Source organism: Passer domesticus, chromosome 3 (genome assembly GCF_036417665.1).
Source record: "Passer domesticus isolate bPasDom1 chromosome 3, bPasDom1.hap1, whole genome shotgun sequence".
Taxonomy (NCBI): Eukaryota; Metazoa; Chordata; class Aves; order Passeriformes; family Passeridae; genus Passer; species Passer domesticus.
The window spans coordinates 29472705-29492183 of NC_087476.1; the positions used below are offsets into that span (position 1 = coordinate 29472705).

Consider the following 19479-nt stretch of genomic DNA (forward strand, 5'->3'; position numbering starts at 1 on the left):
CCTTCCTCTTCCCCTCATGAGGAAGTTGTAACCGCAGTGAGGTTTCTCCTCAGTTTCCTCCAGGTTGAACAGACCCAGTGCCCTCAGTTGCTCTTCCCTGCAAGGCCCTTCTTTCTCCTTGTGGCCCTCATTTGGACACTGTCTAGGAACTTTATATCTTTCTTATATTATGGTGCCCAAAACTGCACAAAATGTTCAAGGTGAGGCTGCCCCAGTGCAGAGCAGAGTGGGACAATCCCCTCCTTTGCCCAGCTGGCGATGCTGTGCCTGATGGCCCCCAGAAGAGTTTTGTCCCTCCTGGCTGCCCGGGCACACTGCTTTCAGATTGACTGAATTTACACCTTCTGTACCTGAAATGATCCAATTTCATAAAATGCATGTCAAAGAATTGCTTTTCTTTGATTAAAAAATGCTTTGCAAATGTTTCAGTTCATTGATTCCAGCACAAGAAGGTGTCTTTGTGTTGGTACATTTACTGATGGCCAACTTTACACTTTTAAAAAGAAAACATTTAAATTTTAGGAAAGCAGACACAGTCTTCAGAGGGATGTTAGTAACTGATGTAGGCAAGAGTGAGTGTGAATGGGTTTAACAGTTTGAAGACAGATTACAGCAGAGTGGGAATACACAGCCCAGCAGGAAGGCTTTCTCTCTTGGCCACTGTAAATTGTTGTGTGTTTCTCTTGGCAAGAGCTAAAAGAAGATTAATTACATGAGTGATGGTGGCTAAGGGAAAATTCAGTTTTCAGAGAGGTTTTCTTTGTGTGAGTTCTGTGTGGCTGTGATTCTTACAAATATATAATCATGAAAGGAAGATGTCATATCTTGCTGTGAATAAAATAGTAGGTCAGATAATATCACAGTTCATATGTCACTTAACGAGAACTTACTATGTCAGAACCATTTATGCTGTTATAGCCAAAATATGATGTAAGTGTTTCAGTTATGAATCCTGTTAAAGTTTTAAAATGTTCCATTCATTTGGGATGAAAGCATAATGTCATAAATTTATCCCCTGCTTCTAGTAATTTTTATTTTTTTCCTAATGTGAAAATTATTTATTTTTATCTAAAAGATAAATGAATTATTCTGAGGGGCACAGAGGGAAGAGAAGTGAAAATGATGACACACTGTTAGAACTAAGTCCTAATATTACTTTTGGGCAGGGAGGAAGGGAATGTTAAAAGGGACCAGGTTTTGCTTAAACTAGACAACTGGGCCTGGGTCATCGACCTTCTGCCCCAGTGCCATTGCATACAGAGACAGGTGGTAAATGATGGCATCATACAGAGCTCTACTGCCCTGTGCAGCTTTTCCATTCCTGTGTGTTTCCATAGAAATCATACATCAGTGGAGTAAGCTGAATAAGGTCTATCATATATTCTTATTTCAGTATAAAGTAGACTATCAGTAGTGTTGTTTGGGGTCAGAATGTTCTCCCCATACACAGACCTGTTCCATGCTTCTACTCTTAGCCCAGGGAGTGTGAAAGTAGCAAAAAACTGAGACTGCTTCACTGCAGCAGCTGGCTGGTCCAGGGAGAGTTGCCTGCAGGTAATCTACACAGGCAAGTATGTGACGGCATGCAGTAGAAATTCCTGGGGGCTTTGCTAATTTTTTTTGTCTGTGCCACTAGCCTCCCACTGGCCCCTGCAAAAGTCTAAAAGATGTCAGTGACTCTGTGCCTAAAAGTGTTTGTGCAACCCAGATGAGTAGGAAATCCCACACAGCTCAGAAGCATGAGCAACATGGGAACACGAGAAAATACAGAAGAGAATGAAAGGATTGGTGCTTGGAGGAAAAATATATTTTTAAGTGTTCAACTGACATATATAGCCATTATAGTATGGAATGAGGGAAGCTTCAAGACAGTATGTGTGGCAGAATTCATAAATACCCAACAGCTGTAGCAACCTATTAAATAGATGAGCATATGCCAAACTGCAAAACAATAGCACTGCTTTTCAAGATGCAAAAATTATTTTATGAGTTTGAAATTGAAATTTCATAGCTCAGAAAGTGCATCTGAAAAATAAAGCCCTGTATCTTCCTGTTTGATGTGAGTTAACAGAAAATTTCACACTGTAATCCTAACAACATTAATATTTAACAAAACTTCTCACTTGTAGCAATAGCAAAGAATTCAGAAAGAGATGGGATTAGAATGTGTTTCTGTGCATTTATTGAAAGTAGATACATGTCTTGTTAATACAATTTCATCAATCATGCATGAAGAATTAGAGAAAAGAAACAGAATTGTAATGCAAAATATGCTAACCTGTAAGAAGAAATACGTGATAAATTTTATAGGATTTCCACAGAACCCGACTGAAATTAGCAATTTCAACAATTCTAAGTATATTGTTTGACTCGGGCATTATTCATGCAGTTACATTTTATTGTAAATTTGACATATATACGTGTATATTTGAGCCCTTTTATTAAGGATGTGAATTTTTCCTATGTTTCTATGAGTCAGTTAACACTCCCCAATTCCAGATATATGTATGGATTTTTTTCTCATTTATGGTGGTAGTTTTATGGGTGTAGTCCAAAATCATGATTGCTTCTCAGCCTTTTTTTATGCTGTCTCTAATTTCTCTGCTATGTTCTGAATTGCTCTGAAAGTAGTAGATGCCTCTGATGTTTAGTACATTTCACGTCTTATGAATAAATGCTGTGATCATATTTTGAACTTTTCTCCTTTATTATGTGCACTTTATGAAGCAATATGGGAGATGTTTAAGACTTAAGTTCCCTGATAAATTGTACTGTAGCTGATGAACCTTCAGAGAGTAGAAAGGAAGGATTATTCGGCTCTGTAGTGTGGTTTTGCCTAGATGTGGGATTCAGAAGCTGGGGACTGTGTTCTTCAGGGTCACAGCTGGCTCCACAGCTTGCCTGCTCTGGTATCCCAGCTTAAGCCTGTGCGTGCCGTGTCAGAAGAGTGACAGGTGAGGGAAGGTAGCACAGCCATCCCTTGTAAAATATATGATAACTATTCCTCTCGACACTCGATACGCTGCCTTTAGTTCCTGGGGAAAATGAGCGTCCGTCCGTACGTTCCTGAGAACCTATCCCTTTCAGGAGTTATAAAATAGTCACCCAGATGGCACCAAGTGTTTACTCAGAAGCCAAGGCTTAAGTCGGTCACAGACAGAAGTCCCCAGGAGTTGCTTACTAAACAGATATTTGGAATGCTGGCTCCTAGGTCTGGTTAAAGCGATCCGAAGAAAGCTGGTGCACAAGTGCCTTGTGGAGGCGGCTGTGGGAGGAAGTTGCAGATTCAGGTCTGGGCAAGCTCCACTGTAACTTTTGGCTCTCCCCTTTCTAAACAAACATCAGCTTACAGATTGCACAGCTTTCTCCTCAGTTATTCATGTGAAGCTAAAGAAATGGATACACACTCTACAGCAGTAAGCAGCTCAAATATTACCTTTGCTTTCTTCCTATGTAATGACATGAAGGAAAGTAATCCTATTTAACTAAAGAAAGTACAGACTGAAAATTACATATTCATTCTAATTCTCTTCTTTTCACACATTTACTTTAAGGAAAATCTGAATTTTATCTCTCTGAGCTTTTTAAATGAGATATGTTAATTTCCTGAAAATACTAAACTGTTTAGTTTTTTTCATTAAATATAGTGATCACTTAACTTCCACAGTATAACTTACAAATATCCTCTTCTTCACTTAAAAAGCACTTTTTAATTATGGGACAAGGTGCTATTAAAATTATCCCTTTATTGAAACAGAAGGTTATTTATTATTTACAGTGCGGTTTTTATCTTCTTTATGCAGTAATACTGATAGTGAAGGCATAAGTGAAGATTGAAGTCTTAACCTTACAGTAAATTTGTTTTTCAAAAATTCTTACTCTGATAAATTGCCATGAATGTGATTTCTATGTCCTTCATTAGAATAATGATTTGAAAATTGTCCCATATGCAGTAGACATCGATGTAATGAATAATTTTGATTTACTCCTCAGGATTTTAATTATCCTTTCTTTTTCTTAGCAAATAAGCCTATGTTTATTAAAAGTGCTTGGTTCATGAATGTAAACTTAAGTGAAATTACCATTTCAATTTCCCTTTCAAATTATTGTCTCTGAAGGAAAGTACATTTCAAGGTTAGTTAACAGGGAGAGCTAAAGAAATGGCCAAACCCAAAAAATAATGACGTCAGTGAAGCACATATTTTCTCTTTGCTCCAGTAATAAATGATCAAGGGAATATAGCTTATCTTGTTTGCTGGCAGACTGCAATACTTCTGCTAAATGTTGTCTCCTTTTCTGTAGAAATAAATGGATTGAAAACAGTTTAGAAAGAAAAGTGGGGTAACAGCAGAACAGTATGGTCACTGCAGTAACTTTAGGGGCTGAGCAGGTGTACAAATCTTTCCACTTGCTGTCTCAAGGTGCTTCAGTAAGCATGTGACTGAGATCAGGTTATGTTTGGAAATGCTTAAGATAGACCTAGTTTAATTTCCCTCATAAATGGTAACACAACAGGAAATTAGTCATCTTTCTGTGATTTTCCTGTGCCATTTTTCCCATTGTAAGAGATTTCTAACAGTGAGGAGTGTCTGCAAGCTCTGTGGGCTTCTGTGTGGGTGGTAACGGACAATCTTTTGGGCAAGAAGAGGAAACTATGGTAATTATATTTTAAGGTCTCCCCCTTTCTCATCCTCCTGTTTGGGATTCAAGATAGGGCTGCATCACCGTTGCATCAAGTAAACTGCCTTGAAGATACCTGAGAAACCAAAACTTTGACCATCTTGACTGGAGGAAAGTTGTTCATATTTAAGTTCCTATGCTTGCTGAGTGTGATTGTCTGTTTTTACTTGAGAGGAAGCTGTCCATTTACTCTCAATGTGAAGGCCAAGGAGGAAAATATTCTCAAAATAGGGTAAAAGGATCACAGTGACCTGCACAGTGGAACTCGTTCTCTACAAACACCTCCAGATTAAGTGGATGCCTTTAAGACCTATTGCACTGCATCTTGTTGCATCCTGTCTGGGATGCTGTGCCACTCTCACATCAGTGCAGCCACAGCAGTACCATCCGTCCCACAAGCAGTATTTGGGTGGCTGGAGAGTGCTCTTCAAGTCAGTCATGCTGCAGTTCTTCACTGTGACCACCCATTGTGTTACGTCAGGAATCTGTGGTCACTTTTTACCTCACTCCTGGTTACTGTGATTCTGTGCTGCTCTGCTTATGGAGTTTACAGAGGGATCATGGAAAATTTGGTTTAACAGTGTGACAGCTTTTCTTTATCCTGAAGGAAGACTGTTTTAAAGAATTGCATCAATTGCTTGCAATGGGAACTGCCCACCAGCTTGCTTTATAAAACATTTCAGCAGTGATATTGTATCAGTGGAACTATACCTTTCTGTTTATCATCATAATGTTTTTAATTTTCTTGGCAAAATCATACCTTTTATAGCTGGGTATTTTTAAAGTAGAAAGTTTTATCATTATAAAAGCTTGCATATTCAGATGATTAAAAAATTACCTCTTCTTACATTATCACAAGGCATTTCTGCATGCCTAATTGAGACTTTGTTTAACTCATCTCACAAAATTGCCTATATTTTCTCCCCATTTAATAGCATTTATTCTGTAAAATCTGAGGTCATGTGTTTGCTGGAATTTATAGTGAGGAAACACTGGGTGAAACACACAAACCAGTCTATAAATGAAATAAATTTTGTGCCTTAATTAAACCTGCATTATTTTTGCTAATGTCTGTATTATATTTAATTTGTCTTGAGAAGGAAATATTCCAACTCAGAATGTATTCCAGCAACACTACCTACAAGTACATAAGGCAGCTGTCTACCTTCTTCTTCAAAAACTATCAGTTATGTTTTGAAGCAACTTTCAGAATCCCAAAAATGTATGTACTTGTCTAATATTTCGCTCTTTTGGCATCAACCATAATCTTCTGTGAGAAGTAACATGAATAACAGTTTTAAGTGACTTCACTATTCCACTTCAGCTGGGGTCTTTTCTTTTTCTTTGAACATGCTTTTTTCACCATAAGAACTTTGCTTTTCTGAGAGTATGTTCATAGGCACTTTTTCTGAGTTATTAAATTTATGAGCAACGCATCCACCATGTCTCTGCAGATGCTTGTTGTGATGTATCAGCTATTTTAAAATGTTTTTCTACCTGCAGAGTCACATGACAGGATTTTAGCCCTTCTACAGTAAGTGGCTTCTGATAGCTCCACACTCATACACTCCAAATTATCAGCTTTTGACACTTAAAACAGCTTAACTGACTGAACTGTTCACTGATTTTTCTGTAACTTTCTAACATCCTAACATGTTTTTCTTCAACTGTCTTAAGTTAATTTTTCTTTTTATTTCCTGTTACTTTAAAACAATATTAGTGTTATTTAGTACTGTTAAAGTACTAAATTGTTATATCCTACAGATATTTTCAATACAAAATCTTTTAAAAGCTCACTTATTCTACTGCAGCATTTTTTAAACCTGTTGTTTTTTCCTAGTTTCCCTCAACTAAGGCTTAGACTAAGTTTTGATGATATTTTGTTTAAATATCCATCCACATGTTCTTCACAGTGGGGTTGCTTTTTCTATTCTATGTTCTAACCAGCATATTTTCCCTTGTCAATACTTCCCTTTATGGTTTACCTCTTATAAAGGGATTCACAACTTTCTGGTCTTCATTTACAAGATTTTGTACAACCCTCTTGTGCCTATCAATGCATCATATATCATCTATCTTCAAAGCTGTCCTCAGTCATTGTGGTAGATTTTCTAAGTTTCAGTTCCCCTTAAGAACATCTCCATTTTACTGGCTTTTATTTTCTCCAAGCTACATGGTAATGTTTTAGAGATTTCCACTTCATGTTCCTCAAGCTCCTTCAGGTATGTTACTCCAAGGGGCTTGCTTGGTCCATGGCAGGAACAGGCTTTATCGACTGAATATGTTATTTTAATCCACTGCTCCACAAAGTAGGTAGAAGGCTGCCTCCTTTCAGCCTCAAAGGTGGCCTGGAAGAGTCAGGAAGAACCCAAAGGATGCATCATATTTTCCTGCCAGCCTGCTGTCACACAAATAGGCTGGTTTTATACCTCACAGTGCCTTGTGCTGTTCGTAGACATTGTTCTGCTCATCACCATAGCCATGCTCTTGCCAGGTCAAAAGTATCAAAGTGACAGTGACACACAGTGAATGACTTCAATTGCCTTGCAATACCTGAAGGGTACAAGAAAAGTGGGGGCAGACTTTAGCTGAGCCTGTTGAGATAGGACAAGGGATAGAACTGAAGCAGGGATTAAATTGAAAGAGGGTAAATTTAGATTAAATATGAGAATGAGGGTTTTTTACAATGAGGGTGATGGAACACAGGAACAGATTGCCCATAGAATTGGTGGATGCTCCATCCCTGAAAACATTCAAGTCCAGGCTGGTTAGGAATCTGAGAAACCTGATCTGGTTGGAGATGTTCCTGCTCATTGCAGGAGAGTTGGACTAGATGACCTTTAAAGGTCCCTTCCAACCCAAACTATTGTATGGTCCTATGATCTTAATTGCTTTAGCTGTTTTTTACCTGGGGAGTTTGTACTTGTAGAATAGATTGCATTCTGACATAAATGTTTCTAACACAATCCACAGCATATCCCATATACCATAGACTGGATGGATGATAGGTATAGGTATGTATATTCAGTCTATATCCCTTTATCTGTGGTGGTGGGCTCCTCTGACCACCTGTGCTATCCATGGCTGGGGGGAATCAAATCTGATATTTAATCTCCAAAGGAAGATCTCCAGAAACTAAATAGGAATGCGACCTGAGTAGATACTTTTGTCTGCCTTCCTACAAATGTACTTCTATTGATTTCCAAGTTCTATAGGAGTTCAGTGGTAGATCTTTTATTCATCCGTTTAGATAGAAATCACTGTAGAAGGGTTTTTTTTCATTTCTCCTGAAGGTTTCTTCTGCAGTTAGTTTTCCGTGATATCTTTCAGTGAGTATTGAGCAGAGATAGCATTGCTAAGTCATTACTTTGGCCAAGTTACTACAGTTTTAGAGCTGTGTTAGTTAACATGGCCTGTGTTGTCCTATCAATTTTCAAACGGAAGATCCCACTGAGGTTGGTGTGAACTTTTTCCTCAGTTTCAATATCAGGATGTGGCTCCTTGTACAGGGGAGTCCTCCCTGCCTAGTTACCAATTGTACACAGCTCTCCTCCCTTTCCTTGAAGATAAATCTCCTTATCTGGTTCCTTTTTCTTGACAATAATATTGTAGAGAGAAGAAAAAGAATAAAAGTACTCCTTGGATAAAAATGTTGGCTATTAATTATCACTATTGTGCAGTTACATTCTTGTGTAATTCTTGTCCCCTTGGAGCCTTATTGTACAGATATGTGAGGCTAAGTATTTCCTCCCCCATAAAACAGACATTACAGGTTTTCATCTCATTCCCCGCATAAAGTCGTCACTAAAATGAAAAATTAACAAAACAAAATTCCACCTCTTCCTGAATTCCCAGAATTTCTTCACAGAATTAGAATATTGCTAACAATTAGAACACTGCAAGTTCCACACTACCTAGAGAAGAAAGTAAAGCTTTACAGAGGTCACACTGACATGCTGCTTTTTGGGTTTCTGTATGTATAAGCTACATAACTTGCACTGTAATTAACTTACCGTGATATTGTTTGTTGGACACAATGTTCTCATGCATATTTGAGTTTCATAAACGTATGGTGAAAAAAAGAAATGGTGTGCATCAACTTTGTAAAAGATCCTACATCTTTTCCTGTTTACTTTATAAACTGAAATGATAGGAGAAATATCCTATAGTGAAATACTGTCTGAGGTATATTTTTAGCTTCAGTGTTTGAAAGTGGAGAAATGGTAGAAATGGAAAACCTCTTGAAGTGATCACTTCTTTTTAAAATTGAAGTCAGGTTGCATTCTAGTCAATTTAAAACATTATTTGAAGATGTATGAGCTATTAGCTTTGGAATGCCTACTTTCTCAAGTTTATTCTGGGAATTGGGGGTTGTTAATGAACTTATTAAATTCATTTCTAGAAATCTGGGTACTTTAAAAAATCATGATTGTCAGGGTGCCTCAGTTCACCCTTATTGGGTCAATAAATATGTGTAATTGATTCTAAGTAAGGCATTTGAATTTGACCAAAGATGTAACTCATGCTGGAGAAATACATGAGTCTGAGTAATTTTAAAGATTTTAAAATTCTAATATTTCAAATTCTTAAATAAACAAAATGTAAGTTCTTTAATTGTGTGCCATCTCTAACAATATGCAACATAACATGCAAGGCTTTTTTTTAATTATACAGTGCAGAACTGTTACATATTCTTTGCTGATTACATTGAAAATTATTTCACATTTCTTGTTGCTATAATGGAAATTGGATTGCTTCCTCAAAGTAATTTTTTAAATTGTGTTCCAAGGTGACTCATGAAGAAAAGGGGGAGTGGGGGGAATGACTGTTCTAAGTTGTTCTGAGATGTTATTTGAAGGTTTTATGATTATATTGTACAATAATCAGATATAAAATTAAACCCCCTAAGCATAAGAACTGGTCTGTGATTTGGTCTCTGAATGAAAAAGGCAGATCCTTGCACTGAGTTCAGAAGGAAAGCTCACAAGTCAAGGATATATTCAAAACACTCAAAGCTCCAGTACCTGTTCAGGACAGAGAGGGAGAAAAAAAAAAAGAGACACTAAAGTGTTTTGAAAAGCCAAGGCAGAACTGCAGAGGAAGCAGCACAGGGCTGGTTCTTAGGATCCAGTGAGCATAAGGCCTTCTGCTATATTTAGTTCCCTTTCCCTGCCTTCTCCTCCCCCTTCACTGCCTATATTTGAATTTGAGTTGTAGAGTAAGTTGTCTTTCATTCAAAATAACTTTTTTTTTGTCAATTTTTTATGGCATCCTAACTTTACAACATAAATCACTTTACAATTAATATTGTAGTTGAATATAATTATGCTTAATTAGTGCTGAGTTACCTCTTCTTTTCCTTAGATACAGCCTTTGTATGATGGAATGTGATTAATAATTATTGTTTGTGCTTTTTCTTGCACCTTAATATAACACTGAAGGAGTTGTTAGGAATAGGCAATTGTTATTATTGGAAATAAATGCCTTGTCTTGCCATCTGGATCTTTGGTCTTGTCTTCTATAGAGAAGTAGAGGATGAGAATAGCACTGAATGTTATAATTGTTTAATGTCTGTACTTTCAGGGTTTGTTGGAGGGTCCCCAAGGTCCACCTGGCAAAGAAGGTCAAAGGGTGAGTAAACTTGGTGAACAACTGGTGAGTGTGCTAACAGCTTGATGTGCGACTTCTGCCTAAGCACTAATAAAAATTGGTAAGGTAGCAGCTGAGTATGAAGCGTGCTGACAACAAACTGAGCCTTGACACTTGAGGTTTCTCTTCAGTTGAAGGAGATTTAACAATTTCAGCCATCTAAAGTGTTTTAATGACTGGCAGAACAGATGTATTGTATTGTGTTTTGTGCAGCATATTTTTGCTCTTATTTTAACTGAAATAATATTAAAAGTTTTCAGTTTTCCTTTTTCGGCAGGGGTGAACTATACTTTGCAACATCTAAGATATATAACTATATCAATGTAGAGTCATTATCTAAAATATTAGCAGAAACCAGTAATACTGATCCAGGTCTTTTAATGCCATTATGCAAGTGTCAGCACCCAACATATGTGTACAAAAGATATGATACAGTAAAGGGGACTGAAGGGCACTGGAGGGGGAGGTGCAGAATATGCCAAATACATTAAATAAACCTTTGGTTATTTAGAATTGTAATATGGTTAAGTAATGGACTGACTGGTTTCTCCATACTCTGTTTTTATTTTCTCTGACTTATTGAATTTGATAATTCATTACAGCAGATAACAAATATTTATGATTGTGATATCACAATAATTAATTCACTATTGCAAATTTATAATCTAGTATATTCCTAAAAGTTTGGGGAGATATTAAGACTCAAGCATTTCAGTATTTTTACAAATTGAGTGTGTGCCCAGTTTGCAGTTTTGAAGTTGGATCTCAATAATTCTTGGTTGATTTATGCATCTTGATATTCAATATCACAGTTAAAATATCTGAAGTAAAGATATTAAGTGTTTCTCATCATTGGTCTTAGTAACTACAGTGAATTTTTAAAGGCTAATTGAATGATTCCAATAATAGTAATAAAACTAACAGAATGCTAGCTCTTGAACAAAATGAGTAATGACACATAGGCCCCAAAGCTATGTTTTATGTTGGTTATTAAGTTTTAAAAATAGTACTAAATTCTATTTAAGCTGAAAACAAAGACACAAAAGCTGAGTTTATTTATGTTTCTTTCTAAGGTTTGAGAATATGATCAGAAAATCTCAGTGTAGTATTGCAGAATTCAAAGTCGTGTGATGAAAATGTAATTAAAGCACATTGCTAGCATATTTATGCCCTTATTAATAATTTTGTAATTACCATTACTATTACAGTTAGCAATTAAATATATAGGATACTGAGAAAAGATAGTTGTATCCTCTTTTAACATATTTTAAAGTTGTTCTGTGGAGTACTGAATCTGCAAATAGACTGATTCTTCTTTAGGTGCAGTTATAAAGGTTCTTGTGTTTTAGAAACTTCACTCTTGGAACTTCTTCGTTTTTTATGCAAAATTTCAGAGCTAACATACTTTATTATATTTAATGGTGGAAAAATTGATTTGGAAATACTTTTTTTTCCCCACTTTGCAGTACGAATTAGTGGGTTGATACCTTCATCATGGACATTTTCCTACTCACACATAAAACTGAGCTGCTGTAACACTCCAGCCCCAATAAAAATGGGAGCACTGATGGTTTTGTAATCTCTCCATGCACACAGCTGCCTTGAGCCAAACAATGGGAATGGAACAGCAGACTGTGGAGTCTCAGCATCTGTCTTTATCTTTCTACCAGTGAGATGCTCCCAACAATACTCCTTCTGCTGGCCACTCCCGCCCAAGCATTAACAACATTGTTGGCAGGCTTAATTCAACTCCCATGTGCTTTTGCATTTCCAATACATTTAATTACACAATAACATACCATTTGTAACAAGATCTCTGCTCTGTTTAATGACAAACAGGACAGTGCACATCTAATGGCTATTAAATGCTCCTTTTTATTTAATTATAGATGTCATGTTCCTCTGTTCAACTTTCAGCAGATCCTCCAAATCTTTCACATTATATGAAGTTATTGCTTTTCTCATGGGCTGTCTTTTGAAGATTAAAGCATATTATTGAGTGTGCAACTAGCTGATATTTTTTTCTCCAGCATATTATTCAAACCTGAAAGCAATATTGTGTCCATTATGAAGAATGGAACTGCAACATATTAGGGGAAAAAAAAGCCACTCCAGAAACACTTGAAAGTCAATTTGCATGCCACACTTTGAGAACATGAACTTTTATTTTAAGTTGCCATTCATACAGTACTTGCTATATTCAAAATTTAATCCACCTGCATCTGGAGCATTTTTAAGTGTTCAACTCCTTTGAAAATTGGTCTTAGATTAATAAGGAGTTGAGAGAACAATCACATAGTGTGTAACTTACAGACTTTGGAATACACATTGAAGCAAGGAGAATTAACGGTGTTAATGGTGATATTGAAGAAATGTATAGAAGACTCAAATTAGAGTTAGTGACAGGTAAATGGCAATAGAAAATTAGTAGAAAAGCAAGGAAAAGAGCATGCATTTTCATTTTCAGAGTGTTTTAAGTGAGGCTTTATTATATCAACCGAGATAAGAGTTTAATATTAGAACTACTAAGAAATATCAAAGGTGCCCTGTCTCAGAGTGGACACTCATCTCCCTGCATTCACTAAAGAGAGAACTAGGAAAATTGTACCCCAGTGAGAGGATTGTAGTATTGTAAGTCTGAATTGTAGTATTTCTTCACCTCACAGGAATAACCTGCACAAAAAATCACATCATAAAAATAGATATAATAATTGTTATAGAAATAGAGTAAATGTTGCTATTATTATAATAAACATAAAGATAACCATAGTTTTTGAGTTCGAAGTTATGTCAGTCTTAAAATGCTTTTTGAGATGTACATCAAATTGGCTTAAAGCTGCAAATTTACATCATTACTTAATTAAATTATGTCAGTGGTTTATTTATTTCAAGTGTAAAGGGGAATCAATACATTTTTTCAAATAAGGTGGTAACAGCTTTTTTCTGATGGATGTACTGTAGACAGAGTTACTGGTGTCATTTGAGCCCATGCATAATTATTAAAACACTGAATATGTCACTTTATGCATCTTTGATATATTATACTGTATATACAATATAGTAATATAGTATATTACTACTGTATGGTCATACTGGGCTATCATCTTACTCCCAAATCAAAGAGCACTTTAGTTTCTTACTTGTTTAGATGATGGTCAGCAATGGAAATTGATGACAGAAGTGTGTGAAATATCTTCTATCTTAGTTGGTCTCGCTGGATGCTTTCCAGATATCCTAAGGAATAAAAAGGTTTGCAGAAAGCAGCACACTAGTGTGATTTTTTTACAGAAACATAGCGTGGAGAGATCATTCAGAGGGAGTGAGAAGCCATGAAAATTCTAGTTTTGTGCAGCATTAAAGGACCCTGTATCAGAATGACCAGGTTCTATTTTTTGGCTTTATTTAACAGAAAATTTAAAATTTTCTACAAGTTATCAAGTAATGAAGTCATGGAGAACAATGAATGTGAGGATAAATAAAATTTGGATTAATAACCATATTACTTCTCTTATATTACTCCAGTAGCAAAATGCATAAATATTTATTTTGTGAATAAACAAATGGATTAATACTCCAGCATTTATCAATTGGTTGTGTCCCTAAGAATAGACTCAGGAGTTCCCATTCTTTCCTCACTTATTGTGACACTTTTCCCTCTCATCTCCTTTATCTCTTCTCATTGTGGCTGGCTTATACAGGAGAGCAACCTTCCTGAGCAATAGGAACAAATAATGATCTTCAGGCTTACATATCTTGTTTTCTTTGCTCAGCACTAAAATGGGATGAACAGAGTTTTGAGATCAAGTGAAGGAATTTGTTTTCAATTTTTTGCATGATTTATTACCATGCTTCATCTACACAAGAGAAACTTCCTAGAATTTTCAGTAACTACAAAAAAATCTTAAAATATATTCAATGATTCATCACATATTTACCATCTTAATTAGACTGTTACTTTGAAGGCAAAAGTAATTGTCATGGCAGAAGACATCATAACCTGGTTATATCACAACCTGGCCAAATTCAAGCAGCACGCAGTGAACTTAATTTCTGATTCTTCAATCAACCTGAGACTTATACAATACTCATTTAAAGGACCATAATCAGTGAATGTAGTGTCATCACAGTGTCATCACAGTGTCATCAGTGAATGTAGTTGAATTTTGTGTGAGCATGTAGAGCCCTTGTGTTTCTCCTTTTGCCAAGATACCCACTGCCACTCACCACTCACATTTGTTAGTCAATGTTGTGTTTTCCTATGGGCTCAAGGAGTCCTCAAACATTTGCTCTTCTTTAAAAAGTCTGGTGTTTCCTCTTGTTCTACAAGTAGTGACTGTGTATAACATTTTTTAGGGTTTTTGATCCTTAATGAAGTGGCTTTCATTAGACATGAGACCTTACTCAGCAGGAGTTTTGGGTTTTAGTTCTGGTCACTGAAAGAAATGGGCCAGTAGAAACAGCTACTCCTTCCTGCATGAGAAATACTAGACTATTCTGTGGGCAGGCCCTACATTCATACATAATTTTTCAGTGTCCATCATGCTGGCTTCAGGCATGTTACTGCTGCTGCAACTTGATACTATTACACAACTGCTCAGAATGACATCAGGAGCTTCAGAAGGTAATGACACATTACTCAGAAAAGTCCCTGGTCCAGTATTACCAACCCACAAACAATACTAAGATTGGCTACTAACCTAGCACTGCATGGAATTTAAACCACTGTGGACTACCACACCATCTTACTGGATTCCTGTGTTGTGCAGAACTATTACTTTTCTCAATCATCTTGCACCTTCTAGGTAAGCTCATCTTTTGCAGAAATCCAGTTTCCACTTCAGAGAACATCAACAACAGACTCTGCAAGTTTCTTTGAATTTTTTCTTCCAGTGTTTCTTGTCAAACCATTTCCAAACATTTCAATATACACATTTTATTTTACACTGAGCATGAATCTAATCCTCCATTAGCCTCCAGCAACTGGGTTTTTTTATGTCTTCTTTATATTGAAGAGGTATTTAGAGTTTTTTTCTCTACAATCAAATCACCATTCCATTAATTTTTGAAAAAATTCCACTAGGGGCCTTCAGCTCCCATGCAAAGAATTTTCTGAAGTCTTCAAGTAATTTTGTCATGTTGATGTGTATTCCTAAAAATTTCTACTGCTATCGTTTACAGGCTGCATGGAGCTTCCAGACTCTGCCTTTACTATGTTAAATGCAATGAAGTTTATATTTCCAAAATAATATTCCAAATGTTTTGAAAAGTAATGCTTCATTTCAGTTGGATATCTTTGTAGCAGGGATTTTCCCTGAACTTGTTGCATTTTTTATAAATACTATTTTTTCTGCAAATTATTCAATTTTAAAAATATAATACCTCAGAGAATTCCAAATTTTTTTTTTATGTGAAGGATCAAGGCAATTTTATTAGACAGCTATACTGTGAAATCTGGGCAGGGTGATTTTACATTCTTACCTGGCCTCTAGAAGATCTGCGCAGCATGCAGCTGGAATACACAGCAATTTGTGCAGCAGTTTCTGCTTCTTTACAATCCTCTTGGTGCCTTCTTGAGCTCCTATGCACTTTTTCTGGGATTTGGGCATTTTTGGGAAGCCTCTGAGGGCACTGAGGATGCCTGTTGCTTCCAGGTGAGGCTAAGTAAGTGTGGTTCTGCAGCTTCTGTCAAGCTCTCTCAGCTGTTCTGGGTACCAGAGCCACATCAGGGAGGTCAGCCCCCTCTGGCCTGTGCCAGGATGAGGACTTTGTAGGAGCAGCTTGTGCAGCCATGGCAGAGGCAGCCAGGAGATGCAGCAGGGGGCTCAGCAGTTCGTGCAGGAGGGCACAGAGAGGCCAGCAAGCCTTCTCTGTCCAGCATGCACGTACTGAGGGATGGTGGTCACAAGGCACAGGACCCAAGCGCTACTGAAGGAGCTGTGGCAACTGTTTGCTGCCAGGGTTTCGTACCCAGATGGAGGACACAGCTGTCTAAGTCCATAGGGCCTCACACATCACAATCCTCTCTTGGTTATTTTGAATGGTCATGGTGCCTGGGAGAGGCTCCTGAAGACTAGAAAAGAGAAAATATCACTTCAGTCTTCACAAAGGAAGGTGCAAGGAACTAAAGACCAATAGGCTTCAATCCCTGGCAATGTGAAAGTGGAAATCTTCCTGAAAACCATTTCCAAACACATGGAGGACAAGAAGGTGATTGGGATAGTCTGCATGGATTTATGAAAGAAAAATTTTGCTTGAGCAAATACATTGCTTTCTACTATGATGTGACTAGCTAAGTGGAGGAGAGGTGAGCAGTGGATGCCAACCTCAGCTTTAGCAAATCCTTTGGCATTATCTCCCATTATCTTTGTAGACAAGCTGACAAAGTACAGGTTAGATGGGTGGATGGTGAGGTGGATTCAAAACCATCTGAAAAACAAGGCCCAGAAATTTTTCATTAGGGGCATAATGAGCACTTGGAGACAAGTCATTAGTGGTGGACCCCACTATAGGGGCTGCTGCTAGAGCCAGTGTCCTCATTAACAGCTTGGACAATGGGGCAGAATGTAGCAGAGAACTGGGGCAGAAGAAATTACATGAAGTTCAACAAGAGCAAATGCAAAATTCAGCATCTCGGGAGGAATAACTCCAGATATGAGCATACACTTGAAACAAAATGTCTGGAAAAAGGCTTTGTGTGGAAGAACTGCTTGGACAGTAAGTAGACCGTGAGCCAGCAGCACATCCTTGTGGCATAAAACAGGCCAACAATGTCCCAGCCTGCATTTGAAAGAACACTGCCAGCAGGTCAAGGAAGATATCCTTCCCCTTTGCTCAGCTCTGGTGAGACCACCTCAAGGAAGAAACAGACTTCCTCAGGGGAGTCAATGTGCAACTGGAAAAACTTCCATGGAAAGAGAGACTCAGAGGTGGGACTCTTCAGCCAGTGGGAATCTAATCAGTGTGTAAATATCTGATGTGAGGGAATAAAGAAGAGGGAGACACATTCTCCTCAGTAACAGCTGGTGACAGGACAAGAGGCGAGGGGTAAGAAATTTTTTAAAAAAGAAAAGAAACCAAAACCCAGAAAATTCTATCTCAACACAAGAAAGCACTTTCTTATTGTGAAGTTCATCAAATACTGGTGCAGGCTGCCCAGAGTGGTTGTGGAGTCTCCATCTATGGAGATATTCAAGAGCTGAGTAGACACAGTCCTGGACAATTGATCCTGCTTGAGGACAGGGATTATACTAAGTGATCTCAAGACTTTCCTCCAACCCAGATAATTCAGTGGTTTTTATGTGACTTGCTCTATCTTATTCTCAGCATAGCTACCAAAAACTTCATTTTTATGGATTAATACAAATTTTTAAAAATCTTTTATATGTATTTAAACAGATTATTTCTCCATCGTGGTGGTTTCCCTGGTTCCAGTGGTGAATTGGGTTCAAGCATTTAAAATCTTTCTGCCACAGAAAATCACAGCCATATCCTTGACTCTATATTCCTGGGGATGTTGCAGGTGTCCTGAAGTAAATATTTTTGAAAGAACTTCCTTATTTCCAATAGTTGTGTTTATAATACCAAATACTTCACTTAAGAGGAAGTTATTTTAGCATTATCTTAATAACAAATTAAATACCTCATAAAACTAAGAATCTGTTGTAATATATAGTACTTCAACATTGATTTCACTGAAGTTACGTGCTTGGAGGGACTCTGTGGAATTGCAATATTTTCCTTATGTTAATAATCAACTTACTCTCTGAGATTACAAGTTTTTCTAATCAAGCATGAACAAAGTTAGTTTGACAGAGTGGAAAATCTTCACAAATAAATGGATGGAGAGCTGTTAGATTTTCTTAACATAATTATTTAGAGTGGCATCAAAATTAATTTAAATTCAGATTGCATTTATCTGATTTATAGAACTTAAATATCTCTTTGACATAATTTCTTTTCTAGTTCAGTGAGTAAATGTTGTACTTAACCAATTATAAAGCAAACCTTACAGAACAATGATAATGTCTGCATTGCAGGTCAGCCTCCTGGCACAATGAAAAACATTTTCTTCACAGCTAAAGCTCTGGAGTTTTGGAATCTCTTTTAATCTTCTCAGTCCTTGACTTTGATGTAAGTTGTTTTTAAACAGGCAAGGCCCCAATCTGATTTCATCTTTAAGTTAGAGCTCTGTATGTTCCTTCACTCTGACATTTAACAGTCCAAAAATGCTTAGTGTAAAACAATTTTTGTCACAGAATGTCTCTACATTGAAGTACATATCCAGGAAATTAGGATACAGCTTAAAAATATTTATTTTTCCCACTTTGACATTTAAAAATGGAATGAAACAGTTGTAATTTAGAACGCTGAAAATAGATTTGTCAGTTAGAAAAATTCTTTTTTTTTTCCCTTGTCAATTTCCACTGTAGAAATTAAAACCTAACGTTTAATGGATTGGCAGAAATAATATAACTTTTAAGAGGGTCTTTTAGAATTTCAGACTCTCTTCCAAATACTTTATTATTAATATTTCTTTTATGTCCTTTAGGGAAAGGTATAAAAATATGAGAGAATAAGAAATTATATCTAATAATAATAATAATTAAGGTATAAACTAAATATAGTTGAAAACTATTTATTTGAGTAGTTTTGACATAAAATTGAACTTTATGGATACACTTGAAAAATTGTGATGGATTTTGTCTAGCGATTTATTGGCAAAAGAGGTCATGGCATTTGACTTCTTGGCATTGCTATGCCTGTTTAGGAACTTACTTTTGTTTGTTAAACTCATTTCTGTTTTATGTAGCCTGTCTAGGCGTTCTCTGTAACCATTTTATTAATGTCACAACGAAGAAACCAGAGATTTTGTAAATCATTCCTAAAATTATGTTGGAAACCCAAAATTGAGTGCAGGAAGGTCTCTGCATGAGGAACTCCCTACTGACTTTTCTCCCAAAGCAGGGGATTAGGCTGTGTGTGCTCTGTTCTTCTGTGAGCCTTGTTTCTGTGAAAGGTTTTAGTGGGGTATGATGAACAGACTTGCACTTGATTTCTGCAAACGTTTTAATTTTAATTTCTTGCCTTCTGGCCTTATTTCCTGTGATTTTTGTTCAGGTTTAACATCTAATACAGAGGTTAATTTGTAAT

General features: G+C 36.8%; 1 protein-coding gene across 12 annotated transcripts in view; it reads left to right on the forward strand.

Moving 5' to 3' along the window:
- The window catches only part of COL19A1 (collagen type XIX alpha 1 chain), a 179456-nt gene that overhangs the window by 94739 nt on the left and 65238 nt on the right, over positions 1-19479 (forward strand). For all 12 annotated transcript variants that reach the window (XM_064412323.1, XM_064412330.1, XM_064412329.1 and 9 more), the window contains one exon: positions 10264-10311. In XM_064412323.1, the coding sequence (XP_064268393.1) occupies positions 10264-10311 (48 nt within the window). The remainder of the gene's footprint in view (positions 1-10263; positions 10312-19479) is intronic.